The following is a 17,053-nucleotide window of genomic DNA, read 5'->3' on the forward strand; positions in this document are numbered from 1 at the left end:
TATATGTATGTATGTGTATATATATATATATATATATATATATATATATATATATATATATATATATATATACAGTGGTACCTCGAGATACGAGCTTAATCCGTTCCGGGACTGAGCTCGTATGACAAGTTACTCGTAACTCGAGGTAAAGTTTCCCATTGAAATGAATGGGAAACAATTTAATTCGTTCCAACTCTCTGAAAAAAACACCAGAAACAGGATATTGGATTGAAAAAAAATGTTTTATTTCTTATAATTCGCCATATATTGACAAAGTAATAAATAACGAGTGGTTTAATAGAAATAAAGTGTTTAATCTAACTAAAATTGGCCGGATTTCGCCGAGGGGAGAGGGGCTTCGTTTTTTTTTTTTCCTCCACACAACGCACTCGTAAACAGAACAAACACTCCACCCTCACGTTCGCTATCGATGGGCTGTTTGCTGTCGTACTATTCCCTTCAAAATATTCCGAAAATGATGCACACAAATGTCCTCACAATCGGAGAACGCACGACCACTTGCCAACGAGCAGCAAGCAGTCTTATCAGCGATCGCCCCGCTGCTCATCTTCTTCTTCTTCTTCTTTTTCACCTCAGGCGCCTGAGGATTACCCTCAGCAGCGCTAGGGCTGCCACTGGAACACGGATAAGTTCATCCAGGGAGTTGCCCAAGCCGCGATGGTAGCGTTCGGTCATTAAGGCCGGACAGCGGAGCCATAAGTGTTCAGACGACTCTGTTTCCTCGTCGCACAGGCGGCAGCGATCCGAGTCGGATTTCTCATGGGAGCTACAGGGGCGCTGGCTAGCGGCTCCTTTTAGCTTGTAGCATCTGTGTTCGCGTCCCATCGAACGGCGCCTATGATAGAGTTGCTACCGGGGATACTTTTGCGAGCACGAGTATACTTCATTACCCAGAAAGCCCTCTTTTCACCGCGCATGCGCGTTGTGCGTTTCCTGGTCTGAATAGCTCATCCGGTGCTCGTAAATATTGTTATACACGAAAGATATGCCAAAAAAAATGCCATGGCAACCTGGCTTGGTCGCATCACGAAACTTTGACCGCATGACGGGCGAATTATTCGATCGAAATTTCCCCCGTAAGACGAGCATTCCGTATGACGAACGGTCTTATGACGAGGTACCACTGTATATATATACACACGCATACATACACATACATACCAATATATAAATGTATATATACATACATACACATAGACGTACATGCATACATACGGTATATGTGTATATATACACGCATACATACACATACATACCAATATATAAATGTACATATACATATATATGTATATATATATATATATATATATATATATATATATATATATATATATATATTTATATATATATATATATATATACATACAGGCATACATACCAATATATAAATGTATATATACATACATACATACACATAGACGTACATGCATACATACGGTATATGTATATATAAACGTATATATACATTCATACATACATTCTTTGTCGTCTTATTTTGTTGATTTTCAGCTGTGAAGCTGTGAATAATTTCCATACCGACGGGCGCTATAAAAGCAACACCACCCCCCCCCTCCCTGACCCTCAACTGACGTGCACGATAACTCCATTAACTTCCTATAGCTAATTGGATTAGCGCTCAAGGCGCAACAATAGCGTCTGATTTACGGCGACGAGGAGCCGGGGGGAGCGGGGACGGCTTTTTAAGGGGGGGGGCGGTGAGCGGCGGGGGGAGCAGCGTGGGGAGCGGCGCAGACGCCAAAGCCAATTTTCCGGCAAAAGGAGTTTTGCTGCAGGTAAAGAGGCAAAACTCCTCCAAATAAAACAGAAGCCATTTCACGCCAGCCGACGTTAATGCGGCGTTAAAGCGCCACGTCCCGCTAAACGACTCGTTTACGCCATCGCAAACGACGCGTCACATTAATTACACGGCGTGGTGGAAGACGACGGCGCCCGCCGGCGACCGCTTCGGAAGCCAGCGCTCTAACCCCGTTTATTTTAAGACTTCGACCTTTTGTCGACGTGAACTTTTTTGGGACTCGGCGTCGTGGGCGTGCGTGTGTTTGTTTTGCCCGACTCGTCGTCGTCGTCGTGGCATCAAACAAAGACGAGGCGCGTTCCGATCCCCGCCGAAGCCGGGAAGCGCTGCCAGACGAAATTCTAATTGAGACGGCGACGCGTTTTGTGGGCGCGTGCCGCATCCGAATCCAATTTTCCGACACGAGCGACTCTGATCCCTCTTTGACGCGAAGAAAAAAAACAGGGGGAGGAAAAAAAGGGGGCGAGATTTAGGCTCTTGTTTGTTTCCAGGCGCTAAATTAGGACTAGCGTTAGCGACAGACGATAGCGGCAAATCAGTGTGGAAATTTGAATGCGGGTCGGAAGCCCATAATTTAAAAGTCTGGGTTTGGAACCCCCAAATTAGCCTGCCAAAAGCAAACACTTGTTTGTTAGCGTAAAAGTGACCCTAAAAAACTTATTTGGAAAGCATCAGCGTCTCCAAAAGCGCAATTGAAAACAGTAACGGTATTTCACGTTTTTGGTGGGCGTGTACAGTCGTGGAGAATTAAATGAAGAAAAAAAAATTGGTATCGGGAGGCAAAACATAAAAAAATATCGAAAGAGAGAGCGAGAATTGCGGTCCGGGCACAGAAGAGGGCAACTTGACGCTAATGAGACGTGACGGCGGGAGAAGCAAAGTCACCCGTGGATCGGTTGCCGTGGTTACCGGCGGCGAGGAGAAGAAAGTTGGACGTCGTCGAATGGCGTTTTGGCGCAAAACATCAAACTCCCGTTGTGTTCCTCATAAAGACCGAAACGAAATGGCTCCATCAAAAGACAATATTTGCCGTTATTCTACGCAAATATTTTTTTCAATCATAACAACACATTCAATTGAATTCATTATTACACTCAAAATAAGAAAATGCAGAATACGAGAGGCTAAAAAAAGGAGGAGGAAGTCCATTTTAGCTCAACGACATATTTTCTTTAAAAATTCAAACGAGATGTCCATTGATGCGATGGCGAATTAGCCAATTACCGGTGGAAGCCGCGTGCCCGCGGCGAAGAGGAGTCAGAGGTTGAAAAACGTTAAATAATAGAAAAGTGGGTCGGCATATGTAACGTGACTAACGCGGGTCTTGTCAATGTTTTTGTAAACAAACAAAGCGCGTGAAAAACACATTGGCTGGCGTCCCCAGATCGCTTGCTACGTCTGTCTGACCTCGCCGACCCCGGTGGCGCGCGCACACACGCACGCACGCCACCGGGGGCCCGGAAATAACACGGCAGAAAATCAAAAACAATCTCTGGTATGAATACGCCATCAAATACGGACGCCACTTTAGAAGATTGCCTTTTCAAACTCAACTCCACTTCATTAAATTCGTCGACGCGGGCTAATGAACGAACGGCGTCCTTTCCGCAGTGAGATCCATCCCCCCCAAAAAATGGATTTGACACGCCGGTGGCCATTGACGGCTATCGATGAGCTATCTTTGTGCCTAGCAAGTGCCAAAGCTAGCTTCTGCCTGGCTCACGCTAGCTGTCAGCACAGAAATGACTAGCTAAACGTTAGCGTTAGCTAGAGACGAGAAGTCGATGGATGGGGAGCTTTCAAAGGCTGAAAAAAAATCTAAAAACGTGCAGAAAATACTCCGCTCGACAAGCGATAAGCAAAAGCCACAACGTAGCCGATGCTAGCTAGCTAGCTAGCTGTTGCACGGGACGATCGTCGTCAGCAATGAGCACGGAAGTTATTTCTTAACAAATAGCATTAGCAAAGAGTGCGGCATTAGCAGTTAGCGTTCACGTAGCCTATTCCCTTTCGAGGTTAGCATTAGCTTAGATGACAAAATATGGGAAAGTTTACAGTACTAACAGACTTAAGCTAGTAGGCTCATCCATTTGTTGTCGTTGTTTTTCTTCTTGGAAGAAAACGACTTCCTTTTGACTACGTTTTTCTATTGAATGGTCTTTTTATTTGTAAACAGTGACTAACTCATGTCTATTTTTCACTTACCGTTTCACTGCATACTTGACCAAATAGGATTAAATGTTGGTATTGTATGAAAAATGAATATAACTGAAGAAGCAAACCCAATTTCAATTCATTTTAAGGTGATTCAATACATATGACCTAGCTAGCATTGGTAGCATTTAAAAACAGATCAATAAATCATTTACATTTGTCGTTGCGTTATGAAAATCACAAAATTTGGACGTCATTAAATAATGACATTGAGACATTTTTTTGCTTATTGGCATTGGCTTTTGAATGAAAATACAACTACTACTTTTTTGCTCCCCTCCCATAATGCAATTGGCCTACCTTCTGCTTTCCACGAGCCCGAGAGGATCGGGTCGTACGGCGGGCGTCCTCGTCCTCGGAGAATTTTTTTTCTCCGTTTCCGTCTTTTACCGGTTTGAGCTAGAAAAAGAGAAGAAAAAAAACCCAGTCAATGATTCCCACCGAGCACGCCAGGCGCAAAAAGCATCAATTATTCATCCTCCAAATTGGAGTACGTGCAAAGGCGCCGGACCGACCTTCTTGTCTAAACCGGAGTTCCCGCCGGCCCTTGGGGAACGGGGCCCCGCCCCCCTTCCCTGCCCGAGAACGTCGCCATGGCGCCAATTTGCGGCGCGCGGCGTCTCGCCTCGGAACGCATCAGTGTCAAAGTTGGGGATCTGCCCGCGGCCAACGTGCCCACAACGCGTGTAAAAAAATAATAAATCCAAATAAAAAGCGCATTTGGCGAGCTGGCATCTCGTCTCGTCTCGTCAACGCACCGTCCCCTCTCAGGTGAACGCGCGCAGGTATCAAAAATGATCACCAAAATGAATTTTTGGGGAAGAAGTTATAAAAAAAGACACATTAGCGCATTTTAGCATTGTATTAAGGCGACGTAGGTACCCCTCAATCGACGTCTTTAATCTCAAATACAGTCATACCTCGTCATACGACCGCTCGTCTTACGACGCAATGATTCGCCCGAGATGCGATCAAAATTTCGTGATGCGACCAAGCCAGGTGGCCATGGCACTGTCTTTTTTGCATCTCTTTCGTGTATAAAATCTTTCTACGAGCATTGGGTGGACTTTGCATTTCCATACCCGTTTTTTTCCCCCCACTTTGGTCTACATTTACATAGCAGGTAAACAACAATGGATGGGCAGAGTTTTGCAAAGAAAAGATCTGGAATATACACTCGGTAATCGGACACGGGGAAGCGGCAAGTTCCAAACAACTCTCGATGCGTTCGTTTTGAAGACTCCGGCGGAACGTCGGGGTGGGGCCAACCCGTTACAAAGGTCAAAAAGATTAAAACTAAATTAGAATTCAGTTTTGTGTGAAGTTACATTAAACGTTGAGTGTCTGTATATATTAATTCAAGTTAATTTAAATTTGTTTGTTTGTTTACGAGTGCCGTGGATAAAGTCCCCCCCGAACACCTCCCCCCGCCTCCGTGTGTGTCGATGCCTTCCCTTCCGCGAAATGCGTCTAATTTTACTTCTATTAAACACATTTTATTACTATTAAAACACTCGTTATTTATTCCTTTGTCAATATATGGCAAATTAGAAGAAATAAAACATTTTTTCCAATCCAATATCCTGTTTTTGGTGTTTTTTCAGAGGGTTGGAACCAATTCATTTGTTTTCAGTTCATTTCAATGGGAAACGTTCGCTCGAGTTACGAAAAGCTCGACATACCATCTCAGTCTCGGAACGGATTACGATCGTATGTTGAGGTACCACTGTAATATATAAGGGAAGATTTTTTAAACACTCACAACCCTTTTCAGGATTGAATTGAACGATTTTATTGTCGTTACACAAGTATAATGAGATTTAAGCGGAAGGAAAAATGAATTTATAAACAAAGACGAGCGCTAGTGTCGTATCGGTACCGATGGCGAGGCGCTATCTGATAGAACGAATTGACGTTCAAGGCTGCAGAAATCGAGAATTAAAAGAAAATGAGATCTTTTGTACATTTGAAAAAATAACAAGACGGTACGCCAGCGAGTCAACGGAAGTTGGAGTCAAGAAACGGTGTCGGTTTCAGAGCGGTTAGCTCGGCGGCGTTTGACCAGGGCCGAGGGCCAATGGCTTTTCTCCTTTAGTGGCCGACTGATCCGTCTTTCCCGGACTTGAAAAGCGAGAAAGCGAGAAAGAGAGAGAGAGAAAAGGTCAACCCGCTAATGCGCAAAATGACAGCAGATACATCAGCGCACCCTACGCCGACTTATGGCAGCGTATCGCTCAACGCCGACGCCGCCTTTGCACGGAGTTTCCACGCCAAGCAGGGAATGCGGGGGAATTTGCACCCTGCTGGTTGAAAAATATATATCAAATGACAAGGAAAACAGAACAAACTAACTGCAGATTTTTACACATTGGCTGGAACATCATTAAAAATGAGAATCAACATTAATCACAAACATGGATTGGCTGTTATTGACAGTGAAACTGGGATTGTTGTCATTTGCCTTGTTTTATACTCAAAGCCGTTTTTTTTAAACACATTTTCAGACTATTTAAAGCACATGTGTTAAAGTGGCGGCCCGGGGGCCAAATCTGGTCTAAATATTATATCTAAAATGGTCCGGCCCACATGAAATCGAGTTAACACGGCCCGCGAACCAACCCGAGTCTGACACCCCTGATGTATAGTAAGGCTTTTTTTTTTAAACGACATAGTATATAGTAAGGCTATAAAAAATACGACATGTATAGTAAGGCTTTTTTCTTCAAATACGACCAAGTATAGCACATGTGTCAAAGTGGCAGCCCGGGGGCCAAATCTGGCCCGCCGCATCATTTAGTGTGGCCCGAGAAAGTCAATGATGAGTGCCGACTTTCTGTTTTAGGATCAAATTCAAATGAAGAGTATAGATGTATATTACATTTACTGATTTTCCCCCTTTTAAATCAATCATTGTCATTTTTTATCCATTTTTTCTGTGTTTTTAGTTCAAAAATCATTTTGTAAAATCTAAAAATATACAAAAAAAGCTCAAATAAACATTGTTTTAGATCTATTAAAAAAACGGAATATTCAGGGCCTTTAATCCAATTATTTTAATCCATTTATAAAATAAATCTAAATATTATATCTAAAATGGTCCGTCCAGCCCACGTGAAATCAAGTTGACGTTAAAGCGGCCTGCGAACCAACCCGAGTCTGACACCCCTGATTGAAAGCGTTTACGGTGGAGCACGTGAGAGAAAAACCTGCCGACGTCTGCACGGGGGAAAAAAATGAAGAAGCCTTCTCCCCGCCAACATCCCAACTATTGACTCAAACGGACGAAGCGCCGTTAAATTTCACGCCGCTGCGCATGGATTTCCTACGGAGTCAATTACATTTGGCCAAGACGCTCTTTTTTTTTTTACGGCCCCCGTCGCTCGCCGTCCTCGCCCGTCTCTCGGCGCGCTCGTTTATCAAACGGCGAGACGCCATCCGCGCGCCAAAGCGCCGCGTCGGCGGAAAGGCGGCGTGATTTGAAAAATGGGAAAATGCTCCATGAAACTTCTGGGGATGAACGCTTTAGCTTGACTTATTTTCAAATGTAAAAAAAAAAAAAATGAAAAATTGTTTTCATTTTTTTTACGGGTGACGGTCGTTTGATGAAAGGCGACATTTGTGACCGGAAGGGTCGCCATGACAAACGTGATTCGAACAGGCAGATGGACAGACGTGTCAAAGGACGCGTAGCTCCGCCTCCAACGGGCGACGAGCATCCGTTCGTCCGAAAACGTCCAACCATGAGGTCATCGGAGCGTGACATTTTAACGGGCTGAAATATAACGGCAACACCGGGACAAGCAAAAACCAAGAATGGCTAGATAGTTTTTTTATACAGAATATTTGTTTTTTTATAGTACGCGGAATACGCACATTATTTTTGCTTTGGCATTTAATGATCAGATTTTGGAAAAAAATCACCTGATTATGCCTCATTTTACAACATAATTGATGGGGATTGTGGGTTATTTTCGCTCTTTTTCTTGTCACCCCCTTAAAAAAAAGAAGTGACCTCCTTTGTTTTCCCTAATCAGAAAATTATTCAATTTTTGACAGCTTTAGATGTCCAAATATTTTGAAGCAGGAGCGTTGGGGTTCGTTCATCCACTCCTACTAGTAGTATTTCAATTCAAACTGATTGGACGCCGTTCCAAATGACAGCAGAAGGATGATTGGACGCACATGACTGAACGTCTAATACCGTCAATGGCACTGAAAGCGTTTAAAGTCAATTCAGGCATCAAGGATTTAATGGCGTAATACGCATTAGCTCTCAGGGTAGCTAGAATTAACAAGTGTACTTAAATGGACGTGTCATTTAACGCGGTGTGTAAATCTTGGTCGTAAATGTCGACTATAGTTGAAAATGGCATTTCCGCAATATTTAGCACCACCTTGTGGTCATCATCAGAAATACCATAGACACGTTTTTTTTCGAAACAGGCCATGCACGATTTTCCCTTTACATAGCAACAAACATTTGCTTTTCAAGTACCTTGTTCTCGTCACCGGTCTATTTCCTCCATTTATCAAAAATATAGCATGATTTGATATGAAACTAATACATTAAAAGCACGTAGCGTCAAGTGGCTGGCGACGTTTGTTATTGTACGTGTGGAAAGTAGCGTGTGTATGTTATTTACCTTCTTTGGGGTCCTTCATGTGAAACATTTTGAAACTTTCTTACTAGAGTTGGAATAAAAACACGCGCCCAGAAAGCAAAAATACATATTTTTAACGGAAAAAAAAACAGCAGCATTGGGTAAACGTTAGCTAAAAGTCCATTGTTTACTTTTCGCCAGGTGGCAATCAACAATTGGAAAGACTTCCGGTCATGTGATTGAGTTGAGTAACGAGTTTGACAATAAGTTAATTTCTTTTAAAATACAGCATTGAGTTTATTTTAATAGTCACTTATTTGACATATTTCATACAAAAATCTCAATTTTTTTCGCCCCCACTGATTGAAATAGTTTAATCGCTTTGGCTAATTAATGTTCCTTTTCTTCTTCGCTGTTTGCTAAACATTGTAGATGAACCACAGCGTTCTAAACTCTCGCGTTTTAAAGCGTAATTTCGTTTTATTTTTTATTTTTGGGCTGTTAGCTCATGGTTTATTACTTCATTGAAATTGTATAAACATTAAACTAAACGAGATTGACCTTTAATGTTAAGAGAGTTCAAGTTATTTTATGGCTTTGTCTCAACGTTTGATATTATAATCACGAAATGGGAGATTTATAGCATGGCCATTTTCCTATCTTTCTGTCAGTCTTGAATTTTGTTTTCTTTTAACAAGGCTATAAATGGCTGTATTATTTTTACATCACATGCTGGAGGTTATTACATCTTTCACTTTCTTGTAGGCCATTACTACAAAGTACTTTACACATGACTTGAAGGGAGTCTGCATAAGAAACAAAAGGTGACAGTAAAAAAAAAAGGCTTCTTTGATGGCGTCAACGAGTTGCGGGAGCAATTTTATGCGCCGAGACTTCATTTTCACCTCAAAAGCGCGTCATCGGGCGGCGGCTGAGGACAAACAGTCAAACAATGGCGACAGATGACATTGAAAAATACTCTTTATAGGAACTGAAAAGACCATAGCTATACACGGTGGCATTTTCTTGTATAATAAACACTTGCCAAAAGGAAAAGGGCGCAGGATAGATTGTTTTCTTAATACGAAAAAAAAAGGAGAAATCTCTGTTTTGATCATTTTTTTTCCTCTCTTTCGCCATTTTCTCCTCCGTGTGCCAGCGGTCCAGTCGCATTTCTGGACGCACACAAAAAAAAAATCAAGACAAAATAGAACGACGGCGAGGTGAAAAGAGCCACGGGGAGGTCACGTGGTGCGCCGCTCTTCATCTTCGTCCGTCGGTAAAAGTTTTGAAGCCTACTTGAGTCTGTAGTGCAAATCTTGAACGGGAGGGAGGAGGAAGCGGCTGTCGCGCCAGGGCGCCAAACGTACCGGCTCGCTAACTGACGGTCGTCGTTGCTTCAAAAGATTCGTAGAACAAACAAATTAGAAAAGAAAACGCTCCCAGTCGGGTGGAAGTCGAGCTCCTCCCGCTCGGGGGTCCCCGAGAAGGTTCAGAAGGGCAGCCCTCGTCCTCTGATGGCCGAGGCCACGTGAGGCGTGAAGCCGAGGGGCACCTGCGGCGAGGGGGAGGGCGAGGCCCAAGCGTGGCCCGGCGGCGGGTGAGGCGGCGCGTGGTTGTACAGGTGGAGCGCGTTGGGGGGGCCCTCCACCGGCAGGGGGGTGTACTCGAAGCGGTGGTCCTTGTCCCCGGCGAACATCATCCCGGGGGGGACGGCGGGGGCGGCGCCCGGCGGGGCGAAAAGTTCCGGGGGCGCCGCCCCCGCCGTCGGGCCGGGCCCGCCGAACGCTTCCCTTAGGGAGCGAGGGGGTAGCCCCGCCCCCAGGACGTGGCCCATGAAGCTGTCCCCGAAGCCCGAGGGAGTGAACGTGGGCGGCGGAGGCGGCGGCGGGTGGCTGAAGTCGCCCCCGTAGCCGGGGCCCTCGGCGGTGGGGAGGTTGGGGTAGTCGGGCTCGGGCGGTCGGGCGCCCCCGCCGCCGTCGCCGCTCCCGGCGGTCGCGACGGGCGGCGCGTGGCCGGGCTTGGGCTCGGGCGGCGGCCGCCTGTAGTCCAGGTCGGCGTGCGGGGGGGCCGGCTCCGGGGGCTCGGGCGGTCTCTGGTGTGGGGGAAGGATGGGGACGGCGCCCGCGTCGAGTGCTGCGAGAATGACAAAAAAAAAAAAAGTGTCAATTTCCAAGCGGGATTCCATTTCAAGGTTCGGGAAGTCAAACCGGTTTACCGGGTGAAACCGGGCTGGACGCCGGAGGTAGTTTGCCTTCGGCCGGAATCGGGGGAGCGGCGCCCACGGTCCGGCAGCCGGTGCCGCCACCGGAGGCCTCCGCGCCATCCTTTCCGTCTTCCTGCCTCTGAGCCTGCAGCAACTGAGCCAGCAGCATGGTGACGGCCGTCTGGGTGGCGGCGGCGGCGGCCGCCGCGTCACCCTCGGGCGCCGGAACCGGCGACGGGGGCTTGGGCATGGGCGGGGTGCGCGGCACGCCCACCGGAGCGGCCGGCTGCGGGGGCGCGGCCGGCGGCGGGGCGGGCTCGGTCGCGTCGGCGGGCGGTGGCGGCGGCGGCGGGGCTTTGGAGGGCTGCTGCGGCGTCTCCTGATGGACTTTGGGCGCCTGGAAAAAGTGAGCGGGGTTGCCCCCGCTGTTGGGGGGGCCCAGGAGGTTGAGCAGGACGGCCAGCTGCTCCTGGGTCAGCTGGGAGTTGGGACCCTTGGCATCTGCCACATCACCAAAATGACAAAAAACTCAATGCATGAAATCAATAAAAATAGACCAAGTACTAGAATTTAGCAGAAATGTGGGAAATATTTACGCAATATGCCGCACTCACCCAGCATCGCCGAAGCCGCCGGGCCCGGCGCTTTGACGCCCCCCGCCGCGGGGAAGCCCTGCGGGGTGTTGCTGCGACTGTCGTCCAGGCCCAACTCTTTGCGGGGCGCCTTGGGAGGAAGGGCCAGCTCCTCGGGCACCTGCTTCTGCCGCCGACGCTTCTTGCTCCACAGCTCGTGGCAGTCTTGCCACAGCGGAAGACTGCCGCCGTCGGGAGAGCGAAGGGGCGGGGTCAGGGCGAGACACGCTTGCCGGCCGGCCGGCGCCTCCAAGGGGGAGGGACTTACTCGGGCGGGGGCATTTTGTCCGGGTCCACATCCTTGAGGAAGTCGCAGCTCAGCGCCTGCTCGCCCGTGCAGCGCTTGCCGGGGTCCAGGTTGAGCATGTTGTCGAAGAGGTCCAGCGCGGTCGGCGGGATGCTGGGGGGGAAGGCACGGACGGCGCCACTCGGTTTTTGGGGCTTGCGACTCAGTCGGGGAAAACAAAAAAGGAAGCACTCACAAGGCAAACTCCTCGCGCAGTCGTCGCCGGTACTGCTTCTTGGGTTTCATGGTGTTGAAGAAGGGGAGCTTGATGACGTCGGGCCACACCGCCGGACACGGGCTGCCGCAGATCCGGCTGGAAGCACAGTCGCTCGCCTTTAAAATCGGACCCCTTACAACCCATCACAATCTTTGCTACGATCAGGTTCAGTATCAATTGCTAGCAAGTCTTAAACCAAAATATTTTCAAGTGAATAATCTCCTAGGAAGGGTCACGTAAAAACAAAAAAAAAGCGCCAGATGCTTGTTGAGGTGCTGGACAGGCAGCCATCTTGGTAGGGGCAAAGTGCACCTCTACGTAAGACGGCTGTCGACGTGCTCTAACGGGAGCCATCTTGGTGGGGGCAAGGTGCACAAGGTGTACCTGATCAACTCCAACTGGGCCAGCTCCTGGTTAGCTTGAAAGATGGGCTTTTTGGTGAAAAGTTCCCCGAGGATGCATCTGTCAAAAGACGGCGGGTGCGCTTGTATTATAGAGACCGTTTTGGTTAGCTAAAAAAGACCGGGTCGCCTCTCTTACCCGCAGCTCCAGACGTCGATGGCAGGCGTGTACCTCTCTTCGCCGAGCAGGAGCTCCGGGGGGCGGTACCACAGCGTGATGACTTTGTTGGTGTACGGTCGACTGCCAACGAGACGCGGACATTGAGCGGAAGCTTGGGCGGACGCCAACGGGCGTCCGATCGGCGCCAGAGCAAAAGGCGACGTTGCCGAGTGACCCTCACCTCTCCTCCGAGTTGTACAAGCGAGCCAAACCAAAGTCCGCCAGCTTGATCTGGCCTCTGCCGAGGAGAGAGGAAAAAAAGCCGCTAGCAACGCTAAGCAAAGGCTGGTGGGCGGGTTCTACATGGCGTGGACCACCCACTTGTTGTTGAGGAGGATGTTGGAGCACTTGATGTCGCGATGCAGGAAGTTCTTCTTGTGGCAGTAGTCCAGGCCCTCCAGCAGCTGCCGCATGAACGACTTGATGTGGCTCTCGTTGAAGTGCACCAGGCCCGACTCCAACAGGCCCATCAGGTCGTGGTCCATGTACTCGAAGACCAGGTAGAAGGCGCCTGACGGGCCAAAAGGCAACATCGGACCGGAGCGAGGCGGCTCGAGCGGACGGCGCCGCCAGGACGGGGCAGGACCTTTGTCGTTTTTGAAGTCCAAGGCGTCCTCCTTGTCGGTGACGATCTCCTTCATGTTGATGATGCTCTTGTGGTTGAGCTGCCGCAAGATCTTGATCTCTCGGATGGCCGTGATGGGGAAGCCCTCCTTCTCGTTGTCCAGTCGCACCTTCTTCAAGGCCACCATCTCCCCTGCGGAGAAGAGGAGGACATTTAATTAACCCGAGCCCAATGTTCCTCCTCCTTCCTTTTTCTCCTTCTCACCCGTGTCTTTGTCTTTGGCTTTGTAGACCTGGCCGTACGTGCCTTCCCCCGTGATGCCGATGATTTCGAACTTGTCCACGCAACGCTTGCCCCAGTCGATCTCCGTCTCTTTGATCTCGCCGTACCTCGGGCCGCACATCCTGAGCCGAAGAACCCGTGAGTTCCGACCACGAAATGAGCGGACATTTGACCTGGAAAGACAAAGGAACCTGAACGCACCTGGGCCTCCTGCGTGGCGTCTGGCCCTTTTTATCGTCGGCCGGGCTGCGCGGCGAAGATGTGCGGCTGGAGATGAGCGGCGGGAGCGGCAGGTCGGCCAGGAGTTGACGGCCCTTCCGCTCCGATTTTTTCTTGGCGCTGAGGGGGGGGAAAAGGCCCGGATTAATGGAGAAAAAAGGCGAGCGGGTGTGGCGCCGCGAGCGAATGCTACCTCTCGCCTTTGTCCATTTGCTCCAGGACACTCAGGGGAAGCGGGAGGTTGAGGACGCCGGCGGCGAAGCTCCCGTCGGCTTTGTCGGGCAGCGCCGCTGCCGCCGCTTTCCTCCTGGAGTCCTCTTTGGCCTTGGCGTTCTTGTCCCGGGCGGCGGGCGCTTCCGTCGCTTTCTTGGAAGGCGACGGAGCCGACGCGGGAGTCGACGTGGGAGCCGGCACGGGAGGGCGCGGGGCTCCTTTTTCCGGAGGCGGCGAGGGCGGGCGTCCCTTCCGGGCGGCGTGCTCGGTCTTGGGGCTGGGCTGGCGAGCGGAGGAGGACGACGACGAGGCGGCAGCGGGGGCGGCCTTGACCGGGGCGGAGGCGGCGTCCCCGGCGTTTTTGGCTTTGGCGGCGGCGGCCTTGGCCTTCTTCTGCTTGCTGAGCTCGGCCGCCAGGCTGCTCTTGAATGTGAGCGTGCCGGGCGAGAGGCTGGAGGGCCGGCTTCGCGAGCGCGACTTGCGGTGGCGCCCGCGGGAAGGTCCCATGGACGTGTACGGGCTCCGGCTGCGGGACCTCGCCGAGCGCCTGCTGTCAAAATAGCTTTGGTTAATGCTCTCCATTGACTGCTACTTCTAAACGAGCCGTCCTAGAAATGTTGCATCATTGTTAACTTTGAAGGAGCAGATAAAATAAACGTTGGTATAAATATCAAATGCATTATGTTAAGATAAATCGATGCTAATTGATGCTAAAACAAAGGAACAAGACTCAAGTTAAACGCGGCTGCCGTCGACGATGACAGACGTCCAATCGGACGCGTGTCCTCGCCGACGGGTTTAGAAAATGAGCCTTTTGCCTCACCTGACGTCCGGACTCGGGCTGAGGGACTTCCTGTACGGACTCCGCGACCTCCGCCGACCCCCGTACGGACTGGAGACGAACTCGCCTTGCTCGTAGGGGCTGTGGCGCCCGTAACTGGGAGAGCGCCGCCAATTGGCGGGGCTTCCGGGCGAGCGCTTCCTCTTGACGGTCGGGTAGGACCCGGGCGACTTGGCCGCGCTGTAGGCACCGGCGTCTCGGCCGTAGTAGCCGGACGCCGGGGAGCTTCTTTTGCCCGGGTAGGTGGGGCTTCTCCTGGAGACGTGGTTGTAACCGGGCGGGGACTGGTAGCCGTACGGGTACGACGTCCCATAGGGACTTTCGGCCTTGAGCCCCGGGCTCCTCCTGTAGGAGCGCGACTCGTCGTCCCGGTACGACTGGGGGGGAACGTCTCTGTACGCCGACGGCGGTTCTTTGTCCGCCCGCGTTTTGCTCCGTTGCCTCTTGGAGTCCCGTTTTTCCGACTGCGACGGCAAAGCGGCGGAGGCTTTCTTGCCGTTCTTGTCGTCGGCCTTGGGACCGGCGTCTCGCCGGTTTCTCGAGACGCCGGGGACGGGGCCGGGGCCCAGCCCGGCTCGGACCTTGGAGTCGCGCCCCCGAGCGGGGCGCTCCTTCTTGCGACCGGAGGCCGGCTTGCTCCTTTGGGCTCTGCCGCGCCGGTCTTCGGCGGGGAAGGGGTCCTCGCGCTCCCTGAACTGGGACGGGGCCCCGTCGAACTCGCCGAAGTCGCTCAGCCGGTCGGCGGAGAAGCGGCCGGCGCGGGGGTCCGCCTTGGGCGAAGGGCTCCCGGAGAAGCGCTCCGACTGGGAGCTGACGTCGTCGTACTCCACCAGGGTCCCGAGTTCTCCCTCCTTGCCAAAAGTGCCGTGTCTGTTGTCGTTGACCATCCCTTCCGTCACCCCCACGTGCCACGAGTCCCTGTCCTTGCCCTGCTTGCGTCTCTTGCGACGGGACGCCGAGGAGCGTCTCTTGTCCCGACGCGGGTCCCGAGTAGCCGTGCCGCTGGCCGGCTTACTGGCATTCTGGCGTCTGTCCTGCCGGCTAGCGCTTCTCTGGGCGGAGGGACTGCGGCCGCGGCCATCCCGCAGCACGTCCGAATTCGGCATTGATCCGCACGGTCACACGGTCGCACCAACGCCGCCACCACCACCACCCCACCGCGCTCAATCCCCCCGAAATACTTCTAATCGACTACCCTTCCTGTCGTGCGGCCGAACATAATAACAGCAGGCCGGTTAGCAGGCTAAGTCACGTTTGGCAGGCGAGATCACGAGCTTAACGTTAGCATCACAAAGCTAGCGAGATGCCGTTTTCCACTCGAACTTAATCACGAAACGGTTCTTCCACGCGTGCACGCGCGCGCACGCGACATATGACATGAAGCTAGCGGTCGAAATCCAGGTCGTAAGTTATCAACAGTTCGTTAGCGCGTGCTAAATTAGCCCCCGGCGGCTAACGGAGCCCCGCGACACATCGCGTACCGACAAGCAGACAAAAGTGCAGGCCCGAGGCCCGTCCGGGTTTAAGGCCCCGGTTCCGTTGACACGCCACCGGCACTACGAGCGAGTATTCCCTTCCACTGTCGAGTAAAGAAAAAAAGACAAAAACAAACAAAAAAGGGAGACTTATCCTCCTTCCTCGGGGAACGAGGAAGTGAAGGCGGCGGGGAAGCTTTCTTGTATCTCCCCCGTCTCGGCGTGGACTTCCAGCCGTCAAAAAGCGTCGTCCTCCGGGGTGTGTTCTACTCCGGCCGGTGGCGTCATGGTCGCCGAAGACGCCGCGCGTCGCTTTAGAAGGCCGAAGCGAGCGCAGGTGCTCATAGGAAGGAAGTTGGCCGACGGTGTCAACTTTGTTGGAGCCGTGGTGCTAATGCTACTGCTAAAGACTCGTCGGGCCGCAGACGAGCTTTCAAACTCCAGGCCTCGTGCGCCGGCGTCAGCCAATCACAGGCGAGCTCGTGTCGACGTGCCCTGTGACGTCACCGCCAAGGGAACCCCTGATCACTACTTGAATAAGCACACAGAAACATAAACTCGGTTTATACGTATTATATGAGTCATTTTGATAGGAATTGCTTTCAATTCTGGGAGTTTTTGTTCTGAATCTCCTGTGCAATTCTGGGTTACAGGCATGTTTCTTGGGATGTTTTTAAAATAGACAAATTGAATAGCAGTCCAACGCAATTGTAATCTTGCTTAAAAGCAATTAAATGCAGTTCAATTGACCTATATTCATTTCTTTGGAATATATATACTTGTTTATTGTTTTATATTTCTCACCTGCCACTTTCATGTTTTTTTCAATCATTTAAGGATTTTCTTCTTTTTAGCTTTATTGCTTTTCAAGTAATTCTAATGTTGCCTTTATTAGGCTAATAAA

The 17,053-nt window shown here is 50.5% G+C and overlaps 2 protein-coding genes across 6 annotated transcripts in view; both read right to left on the reverse strand.

Moving 5' to 3' along the window:
- Positions 1 to 8,856, reverse strand: part of LOC144091497 (RNA-binding Raly-like protein) — a 31,836-nt gene extending 22,980 nt beyond the window's left edge. For all 4 annotated transcript variants that reach the window (XR_013305734.1, XR_013305735.1, XR_013305736.1 and 1 more), the window contains exons 1-2: positions 8,695 to 8,856; positions 4,352 to 4,450 (exon numbers count right to left, since the gene is read on the reverse strand). The gene's annotated coding sequence lies outside the window, so the exon portion shown is untranslated. The remainder of the gene's footprint in view (positions 1 to 4,351; positions 4,451 to 8,694) is intronic.
- Positions 8,857 to 9,615: 759 nt separating this feature from the next.
- Positions 9,616 to 16,602, reverse strand: cdk13 (cyclin dependent kinase 13). 2 transcript variants are annotated; one of them, XM_077623874.1, is made up of 14 exons: positions 14,657 to 16,602; positions 13,814 to 14,380; positions 13,603 to 13,740; positions 13,384 to 13,523; positions 13,141 to 13,311; positions 12,876 to 13,065; positions 12,736 to 12,792; positions 12,534 to 12,635; positions 12,378 to 12,455; positions 11,973 to 12,089; positions 11,759 to 11,890; positions 11,473 to 11,672; positions 10,871 to 11,359; positions 9,616 to 10,788 (listed from the first exon to the last, which is right to left on the reverse strand). In XM_077623874.1, exons 1-14 carry the CDS (start codon positions 15,778 to 15,780, stop codon positions 10,145 to 10,147), a joined length of 4,149 nt encoding a protein of 1,382 aa, XP_077480000.1. In that variant the 5' UTR covers positions 15,781 to 16,602; the 3' UTR covers positions 9,616 to 10,144. The 2 variants fall into 2 exon arrangements, with proteins under 2 accessions (XP_077480000.1, XP_077479999.1); XM_077623873.1 differs by having other exon boundaries at positions 13,814 to 14,383.
- Between the last annotated feature and the right edge of the window lie 451 nt (positions 16,603 to 17,053).

This window comes from Stigmatopora argus, chromosome 17 (assembly GCF_051989625.1).
Source record: "Stigmatopora argus isolate UIUO_Sarg chromosome 17, RoL_Sarg_1.0, whole genome shotgun sequence".
NCBI classification, from domain to species: Eukaryota; Metazoa; Chordata; class Actinopteri; order Syngnathiformes; family Syngnathidae; genus Stigmatopora; species Stigmatopora argus.

Coding starts and splice junctions, on each gene's coding strand:
- cdk13 (XM_077623873.1), bottom strand. CDS start 15,780: ATGCCGAATTCGGACGTGCTGCGGGATGGCCGCGGCCGCAGTCCCTCC. Junction 13,312..13,383: donor AGCCAAAGACAAAGACACGG/GTGAGAAGGAGA, acceptor TCTTCTCCGCAG/GGGAGATGGTGGCCTTGAAG. Junction 12,793..12,875: donor AACATCCTCCTCAACAACAA/GTGGGTGGTCCA, acceptor TCTCCTCGGCAG/AGGCCAGATCAAGCTGGCGG.